This window comes from Mus musculus, chromosome 5 (assembly GCF_000001635.26).
Source record: "Mus musculus strain C57BL/6J chromosome 5, GRCm38.p6 C57BL/6J".
Taxonomy (NCBI): Eukaryota; Metazoa; Chordata; class Mammalia; order Rodentia; family Muridae; genus Mus; species Mus musculus.
Genome location: NC_000071.6, coordinates 45554780 through 45570247, shown reverse-complemented (window position 1 = coordinate 45570247; position 15468 = coordinate 45554780). Strand labels below are relative to the sequence as shown.

Below are 15468 nucleotides of genomic sequence, written 5' to 3'. Positions count from 1 at the left end.
AAATCTAAGTGGATCAAGGAACTTCACATAAAACCAGAGACACTGAAACTTATAGAGGAGAAAGTGGGGAAAAGCCTTGAAGATATGGGCACAGGGGAAAAATTCCTGAACAGAACAGCAATGGCTTGTGCTGTAAGATCGAGAATCGACAAATGGGACCTAATGAAACTCCAAAGTTTCTGCAAGGCAAAAGACACCGTCAATAAGACAAAAAGACCACCAACAGATTGGGAAAGGATCTTTACCTATCCTAAATCAGATAGGGGACTAATATCCAACATATATAAAGAACTCAAGAAGGTGGACTTCAGAAAATCAAATAACCCCATTAAAAAATGGGGCTCAGAACTGAACAAAGAATTCTCACCTGAGGAATACCGAATGGCAGAGAAGCACTTGAAAAAATGTTCAACATCCTTAATCATCAGGGAAATGCAAATCAAAACAACCCTGAGATTCCACCTCACACCAGTCAGAATGGCTAAGATCAAAAATTCAGGTGACAGCAGATGCTGGCGAGGATGTGGAGAAAGAGGAACACTCCTCCATTGTTGGTGGGAGTGCAGGCTTGTACAACCACTCTGGAAATCAGTCTGGCGGTTCCTCAGAAAACTGGACATAGTACTACCGGAGGATCCAGCAATACCTCTCCTGGGCATATATCCAGAAGATGCCCCAACAGGTAAGAAGGACACATGCTCCACTATGTTCATAGCAGCCTTATTTATAATAGCCAGAAGCTGGAAAGAACCTAGATGCCCCTCAACAGAGGAATGGATACAGAAAATGTGGTACATCTACACAATGGAGTACTACTCAGCTATTAAAAAGAATGAATTTATGAAATTCCTAGCCAAATGGATGGACCTGGAGGGCATCATCCTGAGTGAGGTTCCCCATCTTCTTAGTGCTCCTGTGACTACTGTGCGCTGCAGAGCCTAAAGTGGCTTTATTTATGTGTGTGACACCAGCAGGCACCATAAAAAATGGCTTACTTAATGAAACTGTTTCCTTAGCCAAGAGACTGAGTGGTTTTGCATGTATTAACTCTTTCTGCCTCCAACCATCTCATATCATAGATGCTGTTATTATCTCTAATTTGAAATTGAGAAAACAGAGACACAGAGAGAAGGTAAATCTACTTCCCCCAAAGTGCATAATTAATAAGTAGCAAACCTGAGATTCACACTCTGGCCATGTTGCCCTCTACTCTTCGTCTGTAGGTCAGTGCTACAGCTCTGTGTCACCTCTAATGACTGAGGATCATTCAGGACCTGAATGACTACCAGTCATAAGTCATGACCATGGATAGAGCAGATTTCTGTTAGCATTCTGCCCCACTAATGGTACTCCTAACTAAGTACTCCTTAGAACTGGAAACGGAAACATCCCTTGCAGCACACCCAGTTCTTCTGGGAGGTGAACTTCACACACATGCCACCTCCCAAGCTGTCCCCAAGAAAAGGGAGAGCAGTCCAACCAAAAGGGGAGTTTGGGATTTTATCAGGTGGCTTTAGTTAGATGGAAGAACGGCAGGAGAGCATTAAGGCAAAAGGAACTACTGTAAACAATACGGCGATGATGACGATATTCATAATGATGATGATAATAATAAATCTATTGTTTTACTATTGTGAGCAAAATCTTTTTGAGGAAACTTTTGGTCATTAGGGTATCAGGATGCTGTGATCAAGCTGCTCTGCTGAGATAAGGGTCATATGATTTCTGAGAAGTACAGAGCATGCAGTTTCCATTTTCCCCAAGGGACCCATTCCCACACAGGTTGTCCATCTTGGTATCTTAGGTGACTCCATCTTGGGCCGGTTTAACATCTCTCAGATCTCCCATTCTCAACCCCAGTCCCTTCCTAACCCCATTCTCACAGACACTCATGTAAAGTCACTTGGGTCCTATGGCTCAAGCCTGCCTGTCTCCTCCCTGCTTCCTACACAACGTCTTGGGCAAGACTCTCAGATCCGCTCACACCAGTAGATTACTTAGAGGTGTTACATAAATCGTTACAGGCTATGTAAGCATTGTGGCCCATGTATAGGGTGCCAGCTACTTGAAGGCTAAAGTGTGGTGATTGCTTAAGCCCTGGAGTTTAAGAATAACCTGGGCAATATAGTTAACGTCCTAGCACTTAAAATAAAACATGACAAGACAAAACAACAACAATAAGAAAAACAGAGCTATTTTATATTTCATAAACTTAGATACCCTCTGAAGCATTTCTGCAATAAGACGGCCCATTCCTCCTTCCCAAAAGTCTTCAATCCCTATTTTTTCCAATCTTGGCTCAACCTAACTCACCACCAACCACTGCTCCCCAGAATCTCCCTGCCCTGACTACTGTCATGTATCATCCATCAGATGGAGCCTTATGTCTCACATCAGACCTATAAACTTGGTGTTTCTTCATGGTTGACAAATTATACAAGGAGGATTGGGGTCTGCTATTTGGGTTCTTAGTCTCATTAATAAATTTAACATAAACTCAAATGGAAGCCCAAGAATGACTTTATTAAAGTTTAAAAGAGAAAAGCCCCAGGACAGGCAAGCTGCAAACCGCAGAAGCTGCCAGGAGAAGAACGGAAGAGAGAAAGAAAACAGCCAGGCTAATGAAGCTGGTGGACACATGGCAGGTAAGCAGCCACACAGCAGGGAGCGTTGCTTTAAAGAAAGAGTAAAGAAGCTCAAAGTATCAGAACAAGCACACCATTCCGACCTGCATCTGAAAGAAAGACAGAAAAGGAGAACAGTTGTGCCTTTTGGATTCGGGCCTCAGATGGGTGGAGTGACCTAGCCAAAGACTGTGGCTTCTTGTAAAGACTGTGTCATGGGAGAGGCTGAGCAGGAATTCTGGGAAAGAAAAGAAGAATGTTTCATTAAAGGAAAAATTATTCTACTTATCTCTTTAGTATGGCTTAATGTAAGTCTGCCTTCCTAGAGGTGGCCCCTTGGCCAGGCAATTGACCCAACACAACTGGAATGCTAGGCCTTTACCTGGGCCAGAGAGTCCTTACTGGGTTCTTATTGTTACTCTAGCCCTACCTAACCTTCTCCTGTTGTACTTTCTAATACTGTTTCTTAGAATTCCCTTTCCTATCCTTGCTCCTAGCAGACTCCTACCCAACCTTTCATAGCTTTAAATTTGCCAAGCTCCCCAGACCAGAACTTATTGCCTCAAATTCTGTAAAGTAATACCTGCATCACTGTGGGTGTCATGAGGAGGAAAAGATTTAATATAACAAAAATACTGTTTTAGTTACTTTTATCTTGCTGTAATAAGACAACACGACTAATGCAACATATAAAAGAAAGTGATTATCTAGGGCTTACAGTTATGGAGGGTTAGAATTAGTGATGGACATTCTGGGGATCATGGCACGAGACAGGCAAGAATGGCAAGAGAAGGAACTGAGACCTTACATGTTGATCCACAAGCACAAGACACAGAGAACTAATTAGGAAAGGTGTGGGCTTTTAAAGCCTCAAAGCCCTTGGGGCTGGAGAGACGGCTCAACAGTTAAGAGCACTGTCTGTTCTTCCAGAGATCCCGAGTTTAATTCCCAGCAACCACATGGTGGCTCACAACCATCTGAAATGGGATCTAATGCCCTCTTCTGATGTGTCTGATGACAGCTACATATGTATATAATTATATGCATAAAATAAGTAAATCTATAAAAAAATAAAAATAAGATCTCAAAGCCCACCCTAATGGCACATCTCCTCCAACGAGGCCACACCTCCTAATCCTTCCCAAACAGTTCTACCAACTTGGGACCAAGTATTCAAATACATGAGCCTATAGTGACCATTCTCATTTAAGTCACCCATAAATGCTTTCATATGTTACTGGCATAAATACACTATTAACAGTGGCATATTGTTGTTTCCATGTCTCCACTGAGTATTGCTATGGTTATAAACCTGTATCTTCCTCAAAATAAGAGGCTTATAGACAGCAACCATTTTCATTATCACATAGTCTGTCCCTTACTCTGTCCCTTCCCTTCTTGTGTCCACTGTGGTGTATGACAAATATGAGAGCTATGCAGGTTTGCTGGCAGTGTCTGAGCTTCCCTTATGTGTACTGGCCTCCTTTTCCTGAGAGTCTGCAGGGAAAAACAATCTGCTTAATTGACAAGTGACAATTAGTTGGCTGGTGATTACCACCACAATTGAAGCTTTATAATTTAATTGAGCCTTCTAGACAGCTCTGCACTTCTTTAATGTTCTTATTTTACCCACTAATTTTTTTTGAAAAGAAATTAAGGAATCTAATACTTATGTGCCTTAGGCGGTTGATAACTTTTGTCTCTTCTTTTCTTTCTTTATTAGAAAAAGAGAACAAAATGAAACAGGCCTTCCAAGATGTTCCCAGACATGTGGGGTTTTCTCATTATTTTTCTTATTGTGTCCTCTTTCTGTTATGTGACTGCTTGTGAATGGTGTGGCTTTGATTCTTTCCCCTTTCCACCTCCTGCTTATGGGTAGCTGCTTAGATTTAGGTTGGCTGCCCTGGATTTCCTCTTTTAAACTCTAATGAAAGTGTCCTCGAGCTTTCCTCTGCCTGCTCTTAAACTCTTTCATTAATGAGATTAAGAATCCCTAGAAGGGCCCCCAATCTTCCAGTTAACATGTGGTACCCTAGGTAGGGCTCCCAAAATATTCCAGTCACCATCTTAGCAAGGCCTCCCCCTGAGAATTGGTGACAGGACTGGTGCCTAGAGGACTGGGTGATAACGTGCTGGACACCAAAGTCTACAGAAATGAATAAAGGGAGACTGGGGATCGCAGTGCTTAGGACTCAGGTTCTATTGTATGGTATTCTCCCACCTGGAGTCTCAAGTGTGCTAAAAACCCGAGCAGCAATTAAACATGTAACACTAAAGGTTTGCCTTTCTATGATTCCTACTGCCAAAATAGGGATCAAGAGCTACTCTAGTCAGGACCTCATTCACCAACTCCAAGGGAAAGCCCAGCGTGCCTGGGAGAGTCACAGAAGGCAGAAGAGACAAAAGTTATCACAGGCCTGAGGCACATAAGTATCAGGTCCCTTCATTTGCCTGTCAGAAAAACGTATCGGGTAAAACGACAGTATAGGAGAACTGACAGGTGAACTGAGAGAAGAGTTTTCAGAAGACACTATCAAATTATAAAGCTTTAATTGTGGTAGCAATCAGTAGCCAACTAAGTGTAACTTACTGACTTATTTCTACCTGTGAATTACATGCAGATGTTAACAGAGTGCCACGTTGTGCCCGTTCTGTGGGTTAACATTGTGTCTGGGGAAGGCATGTTGTAATCTTAAATCCCAATCCCTGAGAAAGTGGCCTTATTTGGGAATATAGACTGGATAGAAGCAATCCATTGAGGTCGCATTGGATTAGAATGAGTCCTAGGTTCAATGACTATTGTCCTTAGAGCAACAGTTCTCAACCTGAAGTTGCCACCTCTTTGTCAAACCTCTGTCTCCCAAAATATTTACATTGTGATTCATAAAAGTAGCAGAACTTTTTTTTTTCAAGACAGGGTTTCTCTGTATAGTCCTGGCTGTCCTGGAACTCACTTTGTAGACCAGGCTGGCCTCAAACTCAGAAATCTGCCTGCCTCTGCCTCCCAAGTGCTGGGATTAAAGGCGTGCACCACCACTGCCTGGCTGTAGCAGAACTTTTGAATTTATGAAATAGCAATGAAAATAACTGTATGATGGGTCTCAGCCTTAGGAAGGTTGAGGACCACTGCCTTAGAAGAAGGCTATGTGAAGACAAATTCTTTGGGAAGGAAGCCAGCTGGCCACCGGCAGATCGTAGAATAATGTGTCTGGTAAACCATAGAAAAGCTAGGATTGCCAGCAGCCTGAATGATGGATAGGCTGGGGGCAGGTTCGCCCTTAGAGCTTGGGAAGGGAACCAGTCCAGCCAGCACTTTCCCTTCAGACGTCTGGTCTGCAGAGCTAGAAGAGAATACATTTCTATTGTTTAAGCCAAGAACCAGTGGAAACTCATCACTGCTGTCCTAGGCAGATGATACAGCTTCCTGCAAATGTAACACACGGGGCCCAGTCTCTACCCTTAGGTGTACCTGCCAGGGACATAAGCAAGACCGCTGTGACAGGAAGTAGGAGCAGGGGTGTGCAGGAAGGGCTGGGGGCTGTTATTGTTGTGGTTGGTGCTGGACAGATTCGAGGCTCCCTCCCCCACATTTATTCCCTCTGCTAGGCAGCCTACTCAGAAGGAGATTAATCTGACAAGCTTTTTTTCTTTTTGAAGCCACAAGGATAATTCCTCCGAACTCCATTTCCTTCATGGTTTTTGCAAATGGATTTTGTGCTGATTTTCTTCTCCCTAAGCATTTGGCACTGCTGAGGGGCACATAAAAAAAGACTGTTAACGTCAGCACATGTCACTGGGGGTGTAGAAGGGCTGGGAAGGAAAAGAGAAATATCCCTAATTAATGCACAAAAATGTAAAAGTTATCTGGTTCTCTACCGTACCACAGAGCTGGCAACTTAAATTCTGGGGCCGAGCCTCAATTTCTCGTTGAGGTACCTTATGTTGTTGAATAAATTCTTCCAGCTTTAAAACCTGAAACAGAGAACCTGAAGAGAAGAGAACCCAAGTGATAAAACACAGCTTTGTGGATGTGGTCATTAATCTGGGACTCAGTTCCCCTGGGTCAGCTAGACACATTCTGAGCAGGATGCTTCAAAAGCCTTTACCAATTAGCAGCTCTCTTGGTTCTAGAAAAAGATGAGCCATTAGACAGTATTCTGCATTTTCTTCTCAACTTATCTAAATAGATCTCTCTATACTAGATCAGCAGAGTGACTTTCCTTGGCCAGGTGATTGGCCTATCCAACTGGACTAATTCTTAAAGAAGTTAATCTACCCAGAGACAGCTTTCATTCTGTTAGCAAGTAGGTAACAGCTTTCCCCCTAATGGCTCTCCAGTGCTACTGTAACAGAGTGAGCCTTAGTTAAACATATATTTACCAGGGAAAACATAAGCCAAGAATTTAGCAAACAGGGGTTGAATAACACTTGGACTGGAACTGGTCAATCATAAATCCCTGTTTCCATCTTTGACTTCATTGGAGTATTAATCAATCCATTTTATAGAGGAGGAAAACAGAGGCGAGAGTAGCTAAGTGATTCCCGTATCCCTAGCAGCAGAGCCAGGATGCAACCACTGGAGTTGACCCTGTCATGTTCTTAGTGTATAACAGACCCTCAAACCTTGCGGAGACTCTCTTGGGATTTAAGTGAGCAGGACATCTTCTGTTGCCTCAGGTACTGGACTGGCAGAGAACCTGTCAGAAGCCCTTTTGTCCTCACGTCATGCTAGAAAAGAAGCCTAAAGGACCAGAGACTACATCTTCCCCCAGATGGGTACTTCCTGCTCTCAGGCTATTCTCATCCACTCTGCCTGAGAAACCTGGAGATGTTCTTATTCTTCCATAGTTCCTTAGCAACTAGCCTTATTACCCTGCATTCAAGAGAGAAAAAGAAAAATCCCCAGATAGCTGATCTTTTCACAGGTTCTATCCAGAGTTGCTAAGAAAAGTTGCCTCTAGAATGTTCCAGTATTTCTCAGTTCCTCTGGGTTATTACTGCAGGAAGGTAGAACAGAATTGTCTGAGTTCTTCATTGATAAGATTAAATAAGGCAGATAATCTAAAGATGAAACACCAATACACTTTAGGAAGACAGTATAGCAGGCTGTATTTCTGAGAAAAAAATGCACACACAGGAGTGTCAGCCTATAACCAGGATGAGGAACATGAATCTAACTGTCTCAGTCACCTGTACATAACCCAGTACTATCATTGTAGTTCAAGATGCCTCTACTTCACTAATTGGCTTTTTTGTGGTAGAGAATATTTTGATGTGGGAATGGACTATGTACTGTCAGATGGTTCTAGTTCTCCACACTAAGTAGGAGTAGTACAACCTCCTAAACAAACTCTCCAGACACCACCAGTGTCTCCTAGGAACACATTCGCCCCAGGTGAGAACTACTGCTACACATTCTATAGACAATCCTAGAGAAGTTAAAAATACAAGTACGTGGAAAGAGATTGAGTTAGCTCACCATAAAACCCAGCTCCCATCTGACCTCATTCATCTAGAACATTGTCCAGGACCAAGCTCAGCTTCTATGTGGAGGTGTAGTCCTCTCTTGACAAGGAGTTGCAGGACAGACCTCCACAATTGTCAGTTTTATTTGATTTAGTTCATTATGTATGTCATTCATTTATTCACCATGAAATATCTAGGAAGTGCTGGCTTCTGAACCGGAGGGTCTAGCAGAGAAGTGTGCAAAACAAATACCTTTAAAGTGATATAGACCCTGGTAATAGAATTAAGCATCTCATCATTATGGTTCCTATTAGGCAAATATTTTGCACCTTGAAGGTATTATATTTTCTTTCAAATAATGTCTTCTTTTTTTTCAAAATGCAATCTGTGAGTATGGTATAGAATTCTTTATATGATTGAAAATTTTCCTTGAACCCATGTTCTTAGCCCAGAATAAATACTTGTTTTATCTCTCTTTGTATATCTTTCTAGAGATGTAAAGTGTGTGTGCACACTTAATTGTGAATATATTTTTCACCAACCATAGCATATTTTTGTTGGTCTGCTGTTTTGTTGTTGTTTTGTTTATTTGTTTTTTACTTTATATACCTGGAGTTTATAGCACGTCAATATATGACATGTTACAGATTCATTTTTTAAAAGCAACTTATTTAGTTTTCCTTTATAAAAGAAACCACAATATATTTATTCTTTTTCTTATGATGGACCTATATTATTAAAAAAAAAACTCTTCAGCGACTAGCACTGTAAAGGCATATAGTATATGCAGTGCGTAGACAAGCTCACTGACATAACAGCCGCCTGAGTTCTTACTGGCTGGATAATCTTGGGCAGATATTTAGCATATGTTTGCTTTATTTTTTTCATGTATAAAATAAAGTTGATGCTACCATCTACCTCAGAGGGGTTTGTGAAAGCCAAATGAAGTAGTATGCGTCCAGTATTGGAAACAGCACTGAGCATGTGTAATAACTCTTCATGCAGTAGGATTTGCTCACTCCTGTGGTGTATGGCTATTTAACTTTGGTAGATATCACCATGCATTTTCCCACGGATATTAGTCCAGTGTATACTACCATCAGCAGCATGTGCAAGTGGCTATTTTAACACATTATGTCAATATGACAATTTCCAAAACTTTCTGAACATTGCCAATCAGAGTTTTAGAATTTAGTTCATATACTTTCATGAGAGCCCAACGAGAATCTTTGCCAAGGTCTAGATTTCATCAGCATGCTGTATTACAGCCAAACCTATAGCAACATGAATGATACAGGGAATGAGTCTTACTAAAGAGCCTTAGAGGGGCTGTTCTGCTGGTGACACAAGGACATCAAAGCACGGTGTTAAATGCCAGCCTCCCCAGTAATATTCTAGCTAGATTGAGATCTATAACATTTAAGAGTGAGGGGTTTAAATTTAGGCTGTTGGTTGTCTGGCCAAAGCATCTTTGTGAGTCAAGAGTGATAAAAATAACAATGTTAATTGAGAGAAGAATTTTCACCCCCCAAGCATGCAGATGATTGCCAGACCTGGGTGTGGCTCTGGGGCGTGTCCCCACCAAGGTTAGTAAATGTCCAGATAAACCTTTTTCCTTGTTTCTTATGTCCAATATTGTAGTTCTTTTGGGTCCATGGCGTTGTTCATTGATTTCCACAAAACCAGTCTAGTTTTTTGTAATTTTTGTAATTTTTGGAAGCCTCTTGGTACATGGATATTAAACTAGGGACAAAGAAGGGAAGAGACTGTTATAGCAGCCCATGCCTTTGTTCTCAGCAGAAAGAAAAGAGAAATGCTGTGGTCACTGTTCCTGAAGTCATTCCATTCCCAAGAGTGTGTGGGTATTTTCACGATACACTGGCTGCCTAGCTGAATAAGGCCCAGGTTTCTCCTGGGAAGGCTCAAATTCAAAGGGGGTAAAAATAGATCTTTATTTAAGGAATAGCATAGTGTTATTAGCCCTATAACAGTGGCAGAAAGGTTCCTGCATAGCCCTTATGTGAGTAAAGAGAGGGGAGAAGAGAGAGGGAGGAGAGAGCAAGAAAGCACACGCTCTCTGGGAGGATTTAGGAAGGTATTCAGAAAAGTAACATGTGCTGACATGAGCTGGCACTGGGGTTTGGGCATGACGTCACCAGAAAGAATTATCCTAGGAAAAAGCACAAGATGAGATCCCCAAGGGCTGGGGAAATGGGTAAAGGGGGGGTAACATAGGCCTAAGGAGCATCCTTTGCTCACTGGAAGCCCTATATGCCTTGCTGGACCCATACCTGAAGGATTACATGAGTCCAAGCCATAAGCTATCCAAGAGGAAGACAACTGCAATGTCTCAAGTATCCTCAGGCTGTGAGGGGCCAGCACTGTCCATCTGGTGTTACTCCAGGGGTCCAGTCCCATCACACGGGGAGCAAGGCACGCTGATTTCATCTGTTGGAGAGAGTCCTGGCATCAGTGGAGATGCTCTGGAACCTCAGAAGACAGCATGGGGAAGGGCGGTAAATCCCATCTGGGACTGAGATAACAGTTCTGCCAGCTATACCCCTGGCCTGCTCAGGAGCACAGGCAAATCTGAATACTTCCTCAAGATCAGTTCCAACATATATCATGGTGGTAAACATAGACAAAGACTTGACTTGGTGTCTACAGGCCTACAACAACCTCCAGGCACATGCAAGTACTCTCTTCATTTTATGCATAAAAAAAAATGAGGCCTTGTGCTACTTCTTATAGTGAAATGGCAGCAATAACCCCTATCTACCATACCCCAGGGACTTGTGGTAATAGACAGCAGAAACCATATGACAGCATTTCTTGAAACCATTAGGCATTCAATAAATGTAAGGTGACTTTATAGTATCTATTACAATCCCCAGCAATCATTTCAGCAAACACAATTACATTAGGTGTTCTATTTTAAGATGAATAAAATGGTACCTTTGGAAGATTGTCAGCTGAACTTTAAAATGACTTTGAATGTTTCTGTCCAGGAGATTTCCTGGTGGTGAGTTTTTCTTTAAAACAGGAAAAAAAAAAAAAAAGCTAGATGAGGTTAAATAACGGGAAGGTTTTAAAATAGCCACCATTGCTTGGGAAGTAGCTCTCTGGTGGACATTTTGGAGGAGAAGCAGAGTTGGAGTTGTTTATTTTTCTGTGTGCACTGATTGTACTCAGGCCCTTGTTGCAGTGGAGAGAGCACTGAGCTGAACCTAAGAACTCAATGGAGAGCAGGAGAAAGTGGTCCAGGGGCAAGTAGCATGTGATAGCCTCAGGCCCATAAGCCAGGAGTACCGTTCCTGCTGGGGGCTTGCTAGAATGCGAGGTCAGTAACTACTACAGAATAGTGAGAGTCTATTCCAGTTGGAGTTCAGAAAAGTGGACAGCGGAAACAGCCGTTCTCGCCTGGAGTTCAGAGACCTGCACTGTTCTAACACTGTCACTAGGCTTAAAGGGCTCATTCAGCCATCCCTTATTGTTCCCCACAGTCAAGTCCATTTGTGTAACAGTCAGGTGTTAGCCTGGCACCTTTTTAAGTAAAAATTATTTTATCTTCATGCATGTGTGTGTACAACATGTGTGCCTGGTACCTATAGAGTCAGGAAACCAGCTGGGCAAATTCCAAACTCAACTCCTTCACTACCTAAGATTGGCTGTTCTGGATCTTGTAGGTTGACCTTGAACACAGAGATCAGCATGCTTGTCTCATGGGATTAAAGGTGTGTACCACCATGCCTGGATCTAATTAAGCTGGGTAGGATCTTGCCCCAAGGTCCCACTCCCTAATCTGTTATCTCCTAGAACACAAGATTTTGCTCCATTTCACTTCCTGGTTCTCCTTTAATACTCGAACCATATATTTTATATTTTTCCTTTCTAAGCTTGCTATGCTTGTTCAAACTTCTCTTCATAAGACTAAACCAGAGAACAAAGTCTCTGCTGGTTTTTTTTTTTTTTTTTTGAAACTCCCTTTGTCAATGCAATTAATCTGTGTCTCTTCACCTTAGCCTCAGGCAGACTTTTCAGACAAGGGCAAAAAGTAGCCACATTTTTTCACCAAAATACCACTTTATGCCACTTTCTGAAATTCTTCTCCTTTGAAATCTCTTGGGCCAGGTCAACACAGTTCAAATTACTCCCAGCAACAAAATCTTCCATATTCCTACTAGGATGACCCATTAAGCCCCATTTAAAGCATTCCACTGTGTTCCAGATCCAAAGTCCCAAAACCCACATTCTTTCAAATAGCATGGTCAGGCCTATCACAGCAATACCCCAGTCCCTGGTACCAACTTCTGTCTTAGTTTGGGTTTTACTGCTGTGAACAGACACCATGACCAAGGCAAGTCTTATAAAAAACAACATTTAATTGGGGCTGGCTTACAAGTCCAGAGGTTCAGTCCATTATCATCAAGGTGGGAGCATGGCAGTATCCAGGCAGTATTCCAACAAGGCCATACCTCCAAATGGTGCCACTCCCTGGTCCAAAAATATATGAACCATCACGGGGGGGGGGGGGGATTTTTTAAGGTCTCTTAAGATTGTCAAGCTATGTGTCTCTTCCCCATGCTTGTGGGAATGAAAATGCTGGTTATTCTTTCAGCACCTACAAAAAGGTGCTAATGGTCAGCACCTTTAAATAAACTTGGACCTGACATGATAGCTGAATGATGGGAACAGACAAGGTCATTATTTAGTCCCAATAAGTAAAAGGTTAGGAAATTCCTAAAACACACATTTGTTTTAGAGGAACCCATGGGTCTTTTTTTTTTAAATCACTGGTGTTGAAGGAATGGTCTTTTCTTCCTTTGAAGAAGATGCTGTGTTAGTCTGTTTTGTGTCGTATGAAATACCTTAGGCATCTTTATGGCTTTGTAAAGAGTTTTATTTAACCCCTTTTGGAGTGTGGCTCAGCTGCAGTGAACGTCTATGAAAGAGGGCCCAGGCATGTGCAAATATAAGAACTCACCTACAAAACAGGAATCCAGAGAGAATCAGTTTGAGGCCCTTGTTACTACTTGCCCTTTCCAAAACTCACTCAATGAACCAGTATTCCCTTCTTAGAGTAGTCTTGTATCTCAGTGACCTAGAACTGTTTGCTAGGCCATACCCATGAGTTCCTATGACCTCTAACCGTGGACAGCCTCCAGTATTATAGGGATGCTTATAGGAACCCTCAGGGGCAAACCACACCCAAATATCAATAGAAATCTGTCTCCTGTGTCACAAAGCTGAACATCACACATCAATGAGTATAAGCAAAAAGAACTTCTGAGTTTATTTCCATGTTCAATGAAGAAATTAAGTGCCATTTATCTCTCAGGTTGATCTTTCTGGTATTGTAGGAAGAACACTTGTCATGTACTGTGCATCATTGTTGAGTAAAGGCACTGTCTTGTACAGCAGATCTCTAGGTGACGGCCATCTTACCTGAATGAAACTCTCTACTTCCATCTCAGCACCACGGCCCCTGGGAATCATTATTCCACTGTCTAACTTGATTGACTTGACCACCTTTTGTTTCCCAAATAAGTGGACTGACATACTGTTTGTCTTTCCATGGCATCAAGATCCATATGAGGGTTAATGCAATGAGACTAGACGAGACTAGTTTAGGAAAGTAGGGAAGCCCAAAGACTAAGGTCTGGGGCAGAAAGGGGGTTTTAACAGAGGAGATTGGGCCAGGGCTGCTGGTGCAAGGTGGAACAGAGAAAATCCAGGAAGGATTACAGTTTGCTGGCCTGCACTAACTAGTGGGGCATACGTGTTTTGAGTGGCTGGGCAAATGCAGAGTCTTGCATGAAAGAAAGAGGGGTTGGATAGCTCACATTCTACTGAAATCCTGTTAGCTTAGCCCGGAGAACTGATAGTGTGTTTTCCATGTGCAAGTGATCCACACTTACATGGTGGACTTTAATAGACATTACGGTACATGAAAATGCAGAAGACTGTTTTGTTCCAGATCAAGCTGGGCATGGGAGCCCAAGGATCGCACCTTAGCTCACTCTATCTCTTCCTATCCTAGGCACTTTATACCTCTGAGGATTCCAATAACAGTTGGAAAATCACAGGTGCAAGCCAACATACTTGTCTACATACTAACAACAACAACAACAACAAATAGGTTCAAAAAAGCATGCCTCGACTCAAGGCCATGCAACTATCTTTTGGGGAAAAATAATCAGGTTGCAATTTCCCACCAGTTGATGAAACTTGAGAATAAATCTGTCCTGCCTCTTATGTTCTTCAAGGACAATGACTTTCATAATCAACAGAGAAGTGAAAAAAGGTTTTGCCCTCTTATGTTTCTGTGGAAAGGAGAGAAAGATAACACAAACAAATTCAATTGGTTAAACACTCTGTGGCCTCACTGTGAGGAATAGTTTCCAGTCTTCCCATTCCCCATCTGTCAGGACTTCCAATCATTTGCAGAGTTCCATGTTTTCTAATCCTGCAAAATGAGAAGGGAGCATGCTACAGCCCAGGGCATGCGTATAGCAAATATGATGACTACAGTTAACTTCACTGACCGCTGACTGAGTTCCAGGACTGCCCTTTGAATTTCCTCATGACTCCCTGGGTCAGGCCCAATAAAGACTATCTATGCGACACACTCAGGTCTATCTTGTAATGTGGTGAAAAGTTCAGACCTGATGTGGGAAGGCTCCATTGCATGTCTCATAACACGACTCACTGAGGTGAGGACTAGGCAAGGCACCTTCTCTTTCTTGGGTTTGTTTTATAGCCATGCGAATTATCTTGCAGACTGCGAATCTGACAAGGGTCAGAGCCCACTCAAGTCACATAACTGGCTGTGTTCTAGGCACTTCACCATTCCAAGCCTTACCCTCCTGCACCTGTCAGCGGGGAGCCCAGTTGATCTCTGTAGGCTCTTTCACCTCTGTGTTCTGGGAACTTCAGGTAGTCTCATCTTATCATTGTTTTTGCTCTAGGACCCATGCTCAAGGCCAAAGAAACCTGCCCGAGATGAGGGCCTAGAGAAGCTGACAGATGAAGAAGAAAGCAGCAGCGATGAAGAAGAAAGGTACAGGCAGGTTGGCAGCATGAACATTCTCTGAGTGGACATTCAGATGGGAAGGATATGTCTGTTCATTCACTGTGTCCTCAAGTGCTTATGTCTGGTCTTGATGCTCAGAGAGAGAACAGTCTTGTCTTGTCTTGTCTTGTCTTGTCTTGTCTTGTCTTGTCTTGTCTTGTCTTCTCTTCTCTTCTCTTCTCTTCTCTTCTCTTCTCTTCTCTTCTCTTCTCTTCTCTTGCATGGTCTTCTGCACAACTATGACTTTACATAAACTACCTTATTTAACTTTTACAATAGCATAAACAACATTTTATAAAGAACTTG

At 42.4% G+C, this 15468-nt stretch overlaps 1 protein-coding gene across 1 annotated transcript in view; it reads left to right on the top strand.

Moving 5' to 3' along the window:
• Window positions 1-15468, top strand: part of Fam184b (family with sequence similarity 184, member B) — a 109797-nt gene that overhangs the window by 69254 nt on the left and 25075 nt on the right. Inside the window, exon 7 of the mRNA NM_021416.3 lies at window positions 15059-15150. Within this exon, the coding sequence (NP_067391.3) occupies window positions 15059-15150 (92 nt within the window). The remainder of the gene's footprint in view (window positions 1-15058; window positions 15151-15468) is intronic.